We start from the raw sequence: 14,363 nt of genomic DNA, 5'->3' as shown, positions 1-14,363 counted from the left end.
CTATTGGACCTCCCACTCATATCCGGTTTCCGGTCTGACGCCCCCCGCTCATTCGCTAAGCAGCCTTGATTGGCATGACCCCAGCCCAATGGCTGACCCAGCGCTGGGGTCGGAGGGGAGTGAGTAGACTGTTGCGACCCAGTTGGCACATTCCGTGATGCCCAAAAGGTTGAGCCGTTACGCGTGGGGGTAGTTGTCCAAAGTTTGATCCAAAGTTCAGTGTTGGTACTTGGAAGTGTGTTAACCCGAAGAGCTGAGATGATACGCCCTTGGGGGGACTTCAAACGTTACCCGGGGTCCGACTTTGTCAGTTTTCCTCGGCGCAGCTCATCCACTTGGGTGGTGGTTTACGGGGGCAGTGATGCGCCGTGGCTCTGACCTCCTCGTTCAAAGAGGGATGTGTTAGGTTTAACAAGGTGGGAGTGTGGGCGTACGTGGTTCGCCTGTCGCTCGTAGATTCAGCGATCCAGGCGATGCGATCTAAGCGATGCGCCCCGCTTGCCGCAGCCCACCTTGCACATACCCCGCCGTCCCTCCCCCCGCCCTAAGGCCAAGTGATCACCTCCTTCTTGCCCAGCTACCTTCCACCTAAAAGTGGCTCATGGGTCCATGTCACCCACTGGCGAGACAGATATGATGCCTGAGTCCCGGGTCTTACGTGAACCACACGCAGCAAATTTTTCCTGGGGCTCAAATCCCTCCTCAAACCCCCAAACTTTGATCTGTGTGCATGCACACGCCAAGCCCACCCAGGTGGTGTTGGCACTTATCCCTGCCGGCTCTGAGCCCACCACGCGCTACAGCGACGGCGATGGGAGCTCAAGCCGGGCGACTGCCGGGTTTGTGGCCGGACTTAGTGCCGCCTCAGAGGGCTCAGGCATTGGAAAAGTAAAGCAGCTGCTCTGGGAGACCCATAGCGAGACGAGAACTTGAGGGGGGCTGGAGAGGGGCTAGAGGAGCTGACTGACCGACCACGCAGCCGGTGCCCGAAGCGGGCAACAGCGCACCGCGGTCGCAGCTGCCCGCACGGCACGGTGTGTATCTTTGGATTCGGTGCGCACGGGGTTTTTCAGTCTCCGAGACCACCTTAAACCGGCCATAAATCTCAACTGAAATTCCATTTAGCCCTTTCCCAGAACAGCAGGACCTCTGGAACTCTGGGGCCTTCAGTCTGTGGGGTCCCTGTGTGCGTCCCGCAACCCCAAGTTCCGTGCCGCGGCAGCTACCGCTTGGAGGGTCTTGGTAGTAAATACCCAAGACCATCTTACTCTCTTGTATTTATCATCGTCCCCATGAACGGGGAAGAACCCTGCCTGCGTCACCTAGGCCACTGCAGAGACCCCAGAATGTGGTGGGCATGGGGGACATTGATGTGCTTTGTAGGAGCCAGCCTCGGCAACCGGCAAACAAAAGCCGCAGAAGCGATGTAAAGTGCCCCCAACACATTTTAAAAACAAATTGCGTGCTCACACTCGTCAGCCCCTTTCCCCTCGCCACCTATCTGCTCCGCCGGTGGTCTCACGACCACCTGTCGCATCCCCGCGCGCTCCTGCACCCCCTTCGCACGCACCCGAAGCCTTGCGCTCCAGACTCGGGACTTAGGATCTGAGGCTGCTCAGGGCTGGGGGCTGCGGCTCAGGGGTTCAGGGGTAATTTGGGGTTACGAAACACTCCTGCAGTCCCCCCTCCCCCCGAGGAGAGTCTGTTGGGTCTGGGAGGGAGGGGTTCAGCTCCTGCGCTCCCGCAGCTCGGGGCCCACGTCTTGCGTCACGTGTCCTGCAACGCAGGAGAGCGCTCTCCCTGACCAGGGGAGAAGAGAGGAGAAACACTCCAAATCAGTCAGGGAGAGGACTGGAAGGAGCCAAAACGTCCCTGCGAGGCCTGCGCTCATCAGCCCCCTTACCCAAAGTCTGGGGCTCCCGGAGCCTGGCGCTGGCTCCCACAGCCATCTCAACACTGGACCTGCGTCCTCTGGTGGCAGAAAAAGAGCACTACGAGCGATTTTCGGACCGAATCGGCGCGCTCCTCTGATCCAAGCAGGCGGGGCTGGCCTGGGACTGAGCAAAAGAGAGAGGAGGGGACAAGTAAGGCCAAAGTTGGGGTGGGGGAGGCCAGGGGCAGCCTGAGGGGATTAAAAAGTGACCAGAAAGAAGCCAAAACTCAACCACCAAAAATAGACTTGTTTTTGCCATGGTCTTGGGTTCGAGGCCTTGAACCCCTGAACCCCTAGACCTCACTAGGGTTGGAAAGTGAGGTCGGAGAACTTTCCAGCTGGTACTTTGATTTATTTTTTGAAAATATTTTTTTTCACCCTAGTTCGGTTGGGTGCTCCGACTCAAGGGGCCCCAAGTTTATTTTAAGAAGCCGCCACCGTGTTATGGGCGTGCGCAACTGCCTCGACGGCAATAATATGTCAGGACAACGCAATAACCCCCTTGAACTCGGGGAACAGCCCGAGCAACCACCTTTGGAGGCCCCAGGGGCAGCTGCCCCCAGTGCTGGGCCTGGCCCAGCCGAAGAGATGGAGACCCCACCGCCTCACAGCGAGCCCATCCCCATCGAGACTGAAGGTGAAGCCTGTGGACCCCCAGAGGTCTCCAGACCCAACTTCCAGGACCTCAGCCAGGCCATCAAGGAAGCCGGAGCCCATGGAGGGTACAGCCCACCTCCCGAGGAAGCCATGCCCTTCGAGGTCGAGCAGGCCAGCTTGGGAAGCTTCTGGCCTACCCTGCAGCATCCTGGAGACACCACTGGGACCAGTGCAGGCCTTGAGGCCTTCAGCCCACCGGTCATGGAGCCCGGAGCCTCCTGTGAGGCCGTTCCAAGCCTGGGAAGCTACAGCCCTCCACCAGAAGAAGCTATGCCTTTTGAGTTTGAGCAGCCTGACCAGGGAGACAGCCAACCTCCCTTGCAGGTCTCAGACCTTGCTCCAGGAGGCCCAGGTTCGGTGGTCTTCAGGGCTCCTCCCGAGGAGCCCCGAGCCCTCAGACCTGCAAACGCAGACATCAGAGGAGGATGCAGCCCTCCCCGCGAGGAGGATCTGCCATTCGAGTTTGATGGAGCAGCCTTGGGGGACGACAGCCCACCCCCTGGGCTCCCCCGAGCTATCCCCCAGACCGACGGCGGTGGGGGCAGACAGATCACGACAGTCGCGGTCTCGAGTGCGATCCTCCTCGCTCCCGCCGCGAACGAGCCCCCCCTCTGGGTCCCCGGCATCATCGGCAGCCCATCTCGAGAGGCTATCAGAGCTCCTCCACACTTCGCAGGAGACAGCCCCCCGATGGAGGTCTCCAGACCCCCGCGCGAGGTTGGCAGCGCCCCCGTTGGGGTCGATGACGCTCCCGGCGACATGGACAGCCCCCCAGTCGCGCTTGACGATCTGCGCATCGAGGTCTCCGGAGCTCCCGTTGAGAGAGAGCAAGCAGAGGGAGAGAGACCCCCAGCTGAGGGAGAAGCAGCCGAGATGGAGGGAGGCTCAGCCACCACTGCCGCGGAGGGAGGCAAGGTCCCCGATCCCGGGGACCGAGCCCCTGCCGCCGCTGCCGAGGCAGCACTGGCCGCTCCAGCCGCCGAGGCAGCCTCGGCTGCTCCAGACCCCCCCGCCGCCGGAGCAGCCCCTGCCGCTCCTGCCGCCCCAGCCGCTCCTGCCGCCCCAGCCGCTTCTGTCGCTGGGGCAGCCCCGGCCGCTCTTGTCACCAGGGGAGCCCCTGTTGGCCGGGCGGCTCCTGTCCCCCGGGCGGCCACTGTCCCCCGGGCAGCCACTGTCCCCCGGGCAGCCTCCGTCCCCCGGGCTACTCCTATCACCTGGGCAAACCCCGCCTCGGGAGCCCGACCCGAGATCAGTTTCCTTAGACCCCCCAGCCCCGAGATCCAGGCTGCCGATCCGCCTGCTCCGCAGCCTCCGCGCGCATTTGCCTGGCGGGGCAGGTCAGAGCCCAGCTGCTGCTACCTCTACGACGACCAGATATCGGTCAGCAGCGACAGCGGAGACGAATCCGACGATGGGACCTTCGGATGCCGCCGCTGGTTTTCGTCCAAGCGAAACCGCCGCCGCCGAAAGCCCCGGCGCAACTTGCTCCACAACTTCCTCGTCCGGGCCTTCCGAGGCTGCGTCTTCGGATCCGAGAGCCCCCAGTTCAGAGGCTCCTCCAGCCCCAAGGTCAAGAAGGTTGCCTTGGCGGAGAAGCGCAGACAGGACCGCAAGGAAAACGCGGAGAAGCATGGCCAGAAGCGGTCCGAGAAGAGACGCAGCCAGCTCACCAACAAGCAACTCCAGAACAAGAAGATGGACAACTCGCATACGCACCGCATGCTGTTTCTAGGTAATGCGGCGGACTTTGCCCGTGGGGAGCAGGGCCACCCGGGAACCCCGGGAGCGGGTGGCAGGGCTGCCCGATGGGCCTCCGGGCCTGGCAGCGGGAGGGGGGTGTCTGGGCCGAGGCGGAAAGAACCTGCCAGAAAGTTCCAGCACGGGGCCCTAACTTTGCCCTGGGAGAGGGAGGGATCTTGGGTGGGCTTGGGTGGGGAAGTATGTACCCTTTGGGGGCTAAACATGGCGCGATACAACACTTGAGGGTCGTTTCCAGCTGGACAAACCAGTGCCAGCGATCGTAAGACCACGTCGCCGAGTCGTGGGGTGGGGGACAGCAAGAAAGGCGGGGGCTTCAGGTGAGCCAGGAACTGCGGGACGGGGGGGTGGGGTGGGGGGCGCTCAGGGATCGCTCATGCTAGCTGGCTGGGGCCGTCGGTGGGTTGGGGGTTGATGGAGAACGTGCGTCCCTGCCTCGCCCGGCACGGCTTTCTGGTATCGGACAGCTTATTGTGGGTGTGCATTGGTGTCCACATTGTGTCCGCCTGTGCATGGTATCCTCAAGTGTTCTCCAACCCCCATTCCTGGCACCACCCCCCCCAAATTACCCGCCGACTGTGTACTTGTACCGGGGAATGGGCTGTCTTGTGTTTTGCGCCATTGCGCGGGCAAAAACTTTCCGTGTACACACACTCCGGCGGTACCTGTGTGCTGGCGCTGGCGCTCTGCAGCGGGCGGCGCGAAACTGGCGGCGCGAAAAGCCTAAGAAAGTAGCGGGAGATGCCGGGGAGGATGTGGGGCCGCTAGCTGAGCTGGGGGCGGGGGCCGCCTCTGGGCGGCCTCCATAACCTATTTTCTGTCTGTCTTTCTCTCTTTTTTCCCCTTTGCGCTAAGCGTTTCCTCACTTCTTATTCGTTCGCCAAACCCTCCCGCCTTTACGGTTGAAAAACCAGACACTCAGGTATATGGGGCGTCCGGGGCTGCGCGCAAAAATTTGGTATTCTGCACACTTCGGTTTACCTGGTGGGGGATGAAGGGAGGAGGGGCAAAAAAATCCTAATTAACCCTCTGCAGGCGAGTTCGGATCCCAAACCACACCAGGGCTGGTTCCAGGGGATGGGCGTGGCTATGTTTAAAAACTATGAAATCATTTTTTTTTTAACCAAAGAAGAGCCTGAGGTAAGCCAATCCTTTACCCTTTTACTTAATACAGTAGGAGGGGCTTGATTCTAAGAGAGAGGGGTTATGCGTTGGGAGTGGAATGCCCATCTTGTGTTTGAAATGCAATTAAAATAAAACTTTAAAAAAATGCTTCCAGTGTATTTTAAGTGTGTGGATAAAATGTGAAAAAACTGTGAGACGTGTAAATGTTTACATGTGAATTTTTTCAAGCAGCTTTAGCTGGGGGCAGAGAGGCTCAAAGGTAAGACCCTCTGCGTATGGGTTTGGGATACAAAAACATTAAAAGATCTTCTGTTAATAATCCCATTGGGAGGATACCGTTGATGGCCCCAGCCTCCCCCCTCCTCCTCCCCTCACCTATGCCACCTTTAGGGGCCCCTCCCCTTTCCAACAGCCTCCTCCTCCCCCCGACAACAAGACCCTCTGCTGCATCTCCCCAGTACCCACCCCACCCCCGGCCCCGCCCAGTCCCCCTCCCTCCTTCCCCCTCCCCTAGATTCTCCTTAGCTCAAATTTGGGTCTTGACTCCTGTACCACTGTTAATCAGAGCAGCAATTAGCAAAGGTCTGAATGTGTGGCTTAAGTGAAGATTTCAAAAGTGAAACTCCCCAATCCTAATTTCTTTATTTTGTTTATTCTCTAAGCCCTCTCGAGGGATTTCAAGATTATAACTTTTCAGGCTGTGCTACATTTGCTAAATATTTTGTAATGTGCCATATAACTGTGTGCTATTGTGATGTGTGCTTCTCACGAGCCACAGTTTTAAATGTGATGGTCATTTTATTCATACCCACTCAGGGAAATAAGGACAGCATCATTTCCCTCAAAAACATCCAGGAGGGGAGGTAGTTTTACACTTCAGATGTCCCAATTGCACTAAAGGCCCAGAGCCTCAAATGACAATGTGTTCTTCTCCTGCAGACACCTGATTTTGCCACAAAAGTTCCATTTCAACATTCCAAACATACCACTGGGTAGCACACCTGTGATGGGGGAGGGGGCCATAATTGGGGGCAGACAGGAGAGCCAAGGCACAGTGGGCACTTGACACCTAATTGGCAGTGTCCCTCATATGCTGCAGCCTCAGTTGCCTCATTTGTAAAAATCTTTCAAGCAGATCTTCACTAAATTCTCCTTTGCTCCATGCCCGGAATCTCCTATTCTAGGGGTTTAGGGTGGGGAACACCATCCACTTTAATCGAGACTGGAGGCTTATGCCATAGGTTATACAAACATCTACCCTGCAGCAAACAGTCCATGTCTGGCGCTGAGCCTTAAGAACATTAGAAGTTTCTCTTGCTTACCCTTGTTTTGATGCAGGGGGAAAAATTCACCTTATAAAGAAGATTAGCTGGGATCGCCCTGCATCACCCTGGCCCTGCACCCAGGTCAAGCACCTTTGCATGCAGTGTAGTCCAGTGAGCCTTAGGACCTGTCTATCAGGAAAACCTGAATTCAGAAAGCCGGGTTGCCTCCTGTGGCAATGTGGCCCGTTGAGCCAGGCTGCAAGCTGACAAGATTTTGGGGGTTTTGTTGCCAAAGTGACAAGAGAGGTACCCCACTGTGTCTAAATGACTGATTGTGGAAGGGGAGAGAAGTCAGAGTGAAGACCCACGTACATCTAGGGCGAACATTTCACTAACATTTAAATCCTAACATGTAAAACAAGACATCCATACATGCCCACCCCTGAAAATGCAGACAGAATGACCATCTTTTGATAATTTGTGACATCCAGATTCAACTGTTTCTTTAACAATGTGTGTGCATTTCTGTGTATATACCTTCTCCATTTTTATTGCCCAAACAGCTTAACCACATTACAGAGAATCTTTAAAAGATAGGTAAATAGTTAGATACTCAATAACATGACTGAAATTCTAGAATAGCTAAAAAAAAGTGAAGCCCATCTCTTACTCAACACTATCCAATGATAGATTTATTTCCATGTTTCTGTTGCCTTTCTGAGTAATTTCAGTGGCTTAAACATGTTTTTTGGAAACCTAATTTGGGTGATTCCTTCATTTTCCTTTAAGAATTGAAGGGACTGCTAGGTTAGAATTTCTTAGTAGCTGCTACATTTATTAAAATTGTGCAGGTAAATGCTATATATAATAATGGCTATTCTGCCATGACACTTTATTTATACAGTGAATCTCAATTAACTGTATGATTATTTATGCCACCAAGTACAACAGTGAGGGATCCATCTCATCCTGCTAGAGAACCCCTTTCCTTTTTTTTTTTTTCTTTTTCATTTCAGCCCTTTTTTCCTTATTCAAAATGCCTCCACTGAGTCATTTGCTGCAGTGGGAAGGTCATGGCTTATCAGACCAAAAATCTCTTCCTTGCCTTTTAAAATCCAATTTCCTACAGATTTTCCTTCAAATAAAACCATTTTTCTATATAGCTATGTTAATTTTTATCATTTGCCTACATTACAAATACCTTGGAAAACTGGTTTTAAGCAAAGAAAAAAAAGTTTCGTCCCTTTTTTGTTTATTCCTCCCACCTCCTTACCTTCCCCACCCCCAGCTTGAAAGGAACAGCCTCACTGCCTTCAGAGTTATTAGTAACCTATAATAGTAATGATTACACATAATGATAGCACATTCTTACTGTATTTTTAAAAGCCTTTCATCCAGTCACATTTGTCCTTTGCAACAGCCTTGGGCAATAAAAATGTGATGGGACCCCATTTCACAGGCAAATAAACCTAAAGCCCAGTGATTAAATGTCGGGTACTTTTGCTCAACTCTGCAAGGTAAGTGAGGGAGTCAGAAGTTTCTAATTCACTGCTTGTCCCCAAAATGCAGTGATACACTATAAGGCATCATTTTGTGAGTGTGCTGTGTGTTCCCTAATCCCTTGTCAGATGACAGGTGTCCAGCAGTCTTCTGCTTCCTGAATTATAGCCAGAACCAGACAGATCCCTGCTTATAAATGGCCACTGTGTGTCCGTGAAACGTGAGCCTCCCCATTTCTGGAATACCTGTCACTGTTCTGGTGGTATTTTGTTTCCACATTTGTTGTAACCCATCTGCCAACACCGCAGCCTTAGTTTGTTTGATGGACTTCTTTTTTTAAAAGCAGGTTTTCCTTAAAGTCTTTTAAAAATCCCCCAGAAGTATTCGTTAGCAAGGTCTAAAGTTTTTCTCTTTACTCAGGTTTCTACTATAAAAAAAACACACACAGAAAATACACCATCAGCATCATTTAAAAATAGTTGTTTTTATGCCTAGCCCCCTCCAGTTTTAGTGTTCCAGTGTAACAGACTTGTTTAGAATCTCCTGGCCTGGATCTAATGACCCTATTAAAATAACTCTTGCTCAATATTCTTCATAGTGATTATTTTTTAAAAAGTATCCCTTCCTTTTAGTCAGGGTTAATTCCTTCTTAGTGAGAGTCAGTGCATAATCACCTTTGACTTTTATGGAGGAAGATTGATATTAAGCAAAAAAGAAAAAAATCTTTTTTAGAGAGGGTAACCTAATTGACTAGATTTGAAATTCTCCATATCAACCATGTATCTTTTTAGAGTCAATTTCCCCACTATATGAAACGTATCTCACACCCCCAGCAGAACTCTGACCCTCCAAATCCCTTACCATGAAGTGATTCTGGGGAGAGGTGTAGATTGCAAAGGCAAACTGTTCTCCACACTTCTTGGGTTCTTTAACCTGTGTCAGAGGTGGGGTTTATCCCAGCTCACCTTGTGCCTCCTGGCGTTCCCAATGGAATGTGAAATTAACATGCCCATTGTCCATTTCAAAATCTGATTCCTCTGAAAGGGTAGGGATTTTCAAAATAGAAAGGGCAGGCCCAGTTGATGTGACAGGGTCCCCACCAACAATGAAACAAGTCAGTTGAGGAGGAAACTTGCAAGCACTGGTCAGCCTAATTAACCCTCTCCAGCCCTGGTGGCCCCCCCAAGAAGAGGAACTCAGACTCGGGCCCTGTTAACACCAACCTCAACAGATTTCATTGAATTACACTGAAACAGTCTTTGTTCCATCAGATTCCTGTTCTGGCCCATGGTCACGCAGGGCATAAGATGGTGAAAGTCGGGCCGGGGTCTCTCTTTGGGATTCTGCTAAAGGGTCAACTAGTCCAAGTGGCGTTTATAAGACTGAGGAAGGCTAACGGGAAGCCCCAGATACAAACTGACCATTGGCGTAGGCCAAGGAGCCTCTGAAAAAGGAGGGGAGGGGTGTTTCCGGAAGAATCAGAGAAGGATGTTTCCTTTTCCTTCATTGTCTAAAATGGGCATCAGATACTAAAAATTGAGAGGAGCCTTTAACTAAGGGCTTGGCACATATAATTGTCCGATAAATGGCAGCCCTTATTTTTAGGAGTCTACTTGTCTTCCTGGATTTTTCTCTCCTTGGTCCAAGTGAGGGTTTTTATTTGCTTGTGTGTTTCATATTTTCTTGGCATGTGGGATCTTAGTTCCCCTACCGGGGATCGAATCCATACCCCCTGCATTGGCAACGCAGAGTCTTAACCACTGAACCACCAGGGAAGTCACTGTTTGTTTTCTTTGTTTACAGTATTCCCTGTGAGACTCACAAATTCTAAAAATCCTAGGCACCCATTCTGTCTTTCCATCTCAACATTTCCGAATACACTCTTTATACAGGTTTTATAAACAAGAGTCAACCCAAGCAGTAGACCAACACATTGCCACAGTTATGATGGTGTGGAGTCACTGTTAGGTGAGTGACAAGATGAGGTGGGAGCTTATTTTTCACCTGTCCTGAGAAAACGTTACCTATCCCCTCTCGGATCCCTCGCGCCCCCCCCCCCGCACCTCCTCCTCTTTATTAGCCCTTATCTATAAATCAGATCAATACTGTGGCTGAGCCCAGGGTCCTGAGCACTGATTGCTCTCTGCTTATTACACGTGGAAAAAAAAAAAAATAAAAAGATTGTCTCTAGTTTTCCTTCCGACAGCCAGATGGAGAAGAAGGCCAGCCACTGGGAATAGAAGATGAGAAGACCCTCCGAGAATGAGGTAGGGAACGACACCCAAAAATACCCACGTTTGACTTTTCCTGGTTGTTGTTGATGACATGCTCAGTTGAGACTTGAGACGCTCTGGCCTCTGACAAACAGCAAACCCTTGAGAGGCGCAGCCCCCTCCAGTCAGAATTCCTGGAGTAGTTTCACCCAGGCAGCAACTGGGGGCTGTAACAGAGAAGGGCATGAGGTGATTGATCTGTGACAGAGCGGTGAACATTAACGGAGCACGCGCTGCCATCCTGCCTTAGAGGAAGAATGCACTGCAGGGTAATTTGTTAAACCTCAGGAGAATTCTCAAGCCTTTTGACTCATGGAGTTCTGCCCACAGAACTTGAACATGAGATCTCACTGAACATTTCTTAATGATTCAAATTGAGGCTAGCAGGGAGGTATAAAGGCATAAATTGTTACCGGATCCCAAATTTATTATGAGTCAGTCAATGTTTCTGAAGTTGTCACACACGCTTGGTGTGTAGGACAGAGTGAGTACCTTAAACTTCCCTTAATGAGTTGATAATGGGAAGGGAAATCTCGTACCCACTTTTGAAGGCGTGCCATAGACAAGCTTTCCCAAGCTCTGTATCAGCACGCAGCGCCAGTTCTTCTAAGGGAAAAAGAACTCGATTTATCCAGTTCTCACCTCTCCCCTTCGATCAAAAGACCAGAGCACCTCACTTCTCTTTCCTCTCTGAGCAGTTTTGCCTTGCCTCAAACTGATTGCTAATTTGCAAATGACTGTGAAGATGTTTTTTTTACAGGGAACCTTCATTCAGGTAAGTTTATAGCTGTGGGATTTTTTAAAAGAAACAGTAATTCCTGTGATGAGGCACACAGACTAAAATCAGACACTGTAATATAGTCCATGGCCAAGAGATGCTGCTTGCCAGGGCTCTGCTGAAGGATACAGGAACCAGGTTCTGCATCTCAGAAAGTCTCCATCCAGGCCCCACTGACCTGGGGGACCACAGGCCTGGGCCTCAGTTTCTTTAGCCATACAAGTAGCTAACCGGTCCATCTGAAAAAGAAAACAAACCAACCTGTTGAAATAGGCCGTGTCACTTCTGAGGTACACAGCTACTGAAATTGCTGGGGCACATGGATACTCCCTTTTAAGTAGATGCTGCTTGTTTATCTGTGGTTCTGTAAGGCACCTCCTAAGTTTTTTTGGCCTTTGTAGTTTCTGAAGTTATAGAAAATGTCCGTGTTAATTCTCAATCACTGTTCTCTGGATAGGTCTGGGAGGCCCACAGTCTACTTCATTAACTTACTCATAAAATCATACGTGTCATTCAGGGGTCCTTCCACCCACTGCCCACCCCCAAATATGAATTATTTTTTTCCTGACTGAATCTAGAAGGGCCAAGAGAAGGTGAGAGTGAGTTGATATTTCAGGTGACCACTAGATGGTGAGACGGTACAGGCAGAAGAAAGGTGTCGCATCTATAGTGACAGTGAGAGGGGAAGAGGAGAACCAGCCAAGACAGAGAAGGGTCCCTCTTCCCTGCAACCCCACCCGAGGACAAAGCCCAGGTTTTGGTCAAAACCCCTTTGATTGGTAAGGCCCTGGAGCTTTGGTCAAACCTAGTCTCTTATTCTTAAACTGTGACTTCTCCCTACTGGCTCTCTGCTGGGATTTTAGCATTTTCAGGGGGCTCTGTATAACAGAGGGGTCCTTCATAGGCAGACCACTGACATGTTGCCATGGAGACCAACCTGTGCAATGTAGGATGTGTGGGAGCATCTCTAACCTCTGCCTACTAGATGCCAGTAACACACACATACACCCAATACACATACACACAGATAAACACAAAAACATATACACATACATACACATACACACGCAAATGTACACACACACAATACACATGCACACAAACATACACAGATACACACAAACATATACACAAACATGCACACATACACATACATACATATACACACAAACATACACACATATACACACATTTACAGACACAAACACACATACACCCACACACACACCCCACCCCACCCACCACCACTACATACACACAGTGTGACAACCAGAACTGCTTCCAATCATTGCCAAGTGTCCCCTGGAAGGGGGGGAGCAGAAATCACCCCCAGTTGAGAACCACTGCTCTCACATCAACATCAAATCCTAGGAAAGGCAGAGCTCATATAGATCATAACCTGACCACCTCAAAAAGAAAACTATTATCTTCAGAGAAAATGTTGCTAACTTCAGTTACTAGTAACCACTCAGAAATGTTAATTCCAGCCTTGGTGATCCTACATTATCGGGTAGAACTGATTTCCAAAAATCTCTGAGAAAAAGGTGACCTCCAGAGGTTCACTAGACGACCCTAAATGGAAGAGAAAAGGAAATTATTCCAGGGAAGGAAATAATAACTCGGTCTAAGATTGCTGATTACGCAAGTCAGTCTGTAGCTAATCAATAGTAGATCAGGGCGTAAATAGGTTTTAACCCTTCAGTGATCTCAGCTACCAGTTAGGGGTTCTTTAGGGGCCTCTGTCCACAGCAGGCAGGGGATGGGATTCTCCCTATCTGATGTGCATAAATTGATTCACTCTGCGTCAGAGAGGAGTGTGGTCAGGATAGTAAGGACTAGTACTCAGATGGCTGCTGGTCACGTAACAGCTCTAGGTGGCTGGGGCCCCACCTGCGTGTGTCCCACAAAAAAAACACAAACGGAGCCTGTGATTGGTAGTGTGTGCATTGCAGCCATAGGGTGTAGGCCCTGCTAGCTGGGTCATTGTAGTGCTAGGCCCACGGGGAACCAGCCCACTGCATGGGGGTGACCCCTAACTGTTAGGACTTGAGATTTCAAGGCAGGAAGTTGTAGGGGTGGGTAGGGGGCAGTGGAAGGAATGCCTCTGAGTGACTGTACTGATGAAGGTAAAATAAGATCTTTTAGAAATAAGACATACTTGTGCCAACAGAAGTGAGAACCCAAGGACATTTCCTGTTCAAGAGTTGCACTTGGTTTTTGGTAAGATGGTGGATACACCCACCCATCCATACCCCCAATCCTAGGGCAGATTCTATAACCAATATCTTGTAATAATCATAACAGGACTAAGTAATTTTTTTAATTTTTTACAGATTATTTTTTTACTCGAGTATAGTTGAATAAGTCATTTTATTTTTAAATAGTGGTCTAGCACCCCCCAGCTTGCACCTAACCAGCCCCCCTCCCCGCCCAAGTAACCCTTACAGAGGGAGACTTTTTGCTTCTTTATTATATTTTGAGCCTAAAACACTTACATGTTTACCCCCTTCTGGTCTTCTGATACAGCTATTACAGATTCATTTGAGATTTATTACTTTTTAAGAAATTTCTTTCATTTTCCTTAGCGAACTCGGAATTTGGGGCCCTTAAGTTAATTGCAAAGTCTAGAAGGAAAAAAAAAACCCCAAAAACCTACTTTCCATTCTACACACCTATGAGAACTTAGATTTTTGCTTTTACTATTAAGATTACTTTAGGATAAAGGGTGAAAACTGGTTGATAGTTTAATTAATTATCTACTGGACATTTAAAAAAAAAAATAGGTTCCAAGTTTAGTTAAGCAAAGTGCCCTCTAACTAAGATCTGCTTATTGCAGAATCCTCGAAACTACCCAAGGCATGTTTTTTTTTTTTGAATGTTGATTTTGACTTTTTGCCTGGGACCAAGCGTAACATCTTTCCAAGGAAATGCTTAGAAGGCTCCAGGCAGAACCCAAAACAAATGCCAGACGTTAGGGGAAAATTTTTAAAAGTTGGATTGTCATAAAACTAATAGCTGTTTATAATTCCACACTTAGGTGATTTCATTTCTTCCTTTTTAGCTGCTAACAGGGA

At 50.0% G+C, this 14,363-nt stretch overlaps 1 protein-coding gene across 4 annotated transcripts in view; it reads left to right on the top strand.

The window, feature by feature from the left end:
• Positions 1-135: 135 nt before the first annotated feature.
• Positions 136-14,363, top strand: part of GNAS (GNAS complex locus) — a 55,845-nt gene continuing 41,617 nt past the window's right edge. For all 4 annotated transcript variants that reach the window (XR_014073773.1, XM_081559390.1, XM_081559389.1 and 1 more), the window contains exon 1: positions 136-4,322. Coding sequence is in view for 3 of the 4 variants with exons in the window: in XM_081559390.1 (XP_081415516.1) it covers positions 2,378-4,322 (1,945 nt within the window). In the remaining variant the exon portion in view is untranslated. The remainder of the gene's footprint in view (positions 4,323-14,363) is intronic.

This window comes from Giraffa tippelskirchi, chromosome 13, assembly GCF_054371585.1.
Source record: "Giraffa tippelskirchi isolate mGirTip1 chromosome 13, T2T-mGirTip1v1.2.pri, whole genome shotgun sequence".
Classification (NCBI taxonomy): Eukaryota; Metazoa; Chordata; class Mammalia; order Artiodactyla; family Giraffidae; genus Giraffa; species Giraffa tippelskirchi.
The sequence above is the reverse complement of the archived record's forward strand: the minus strand, read 5'-3'. Positions and strand labels throughout refer to the sequence as shown.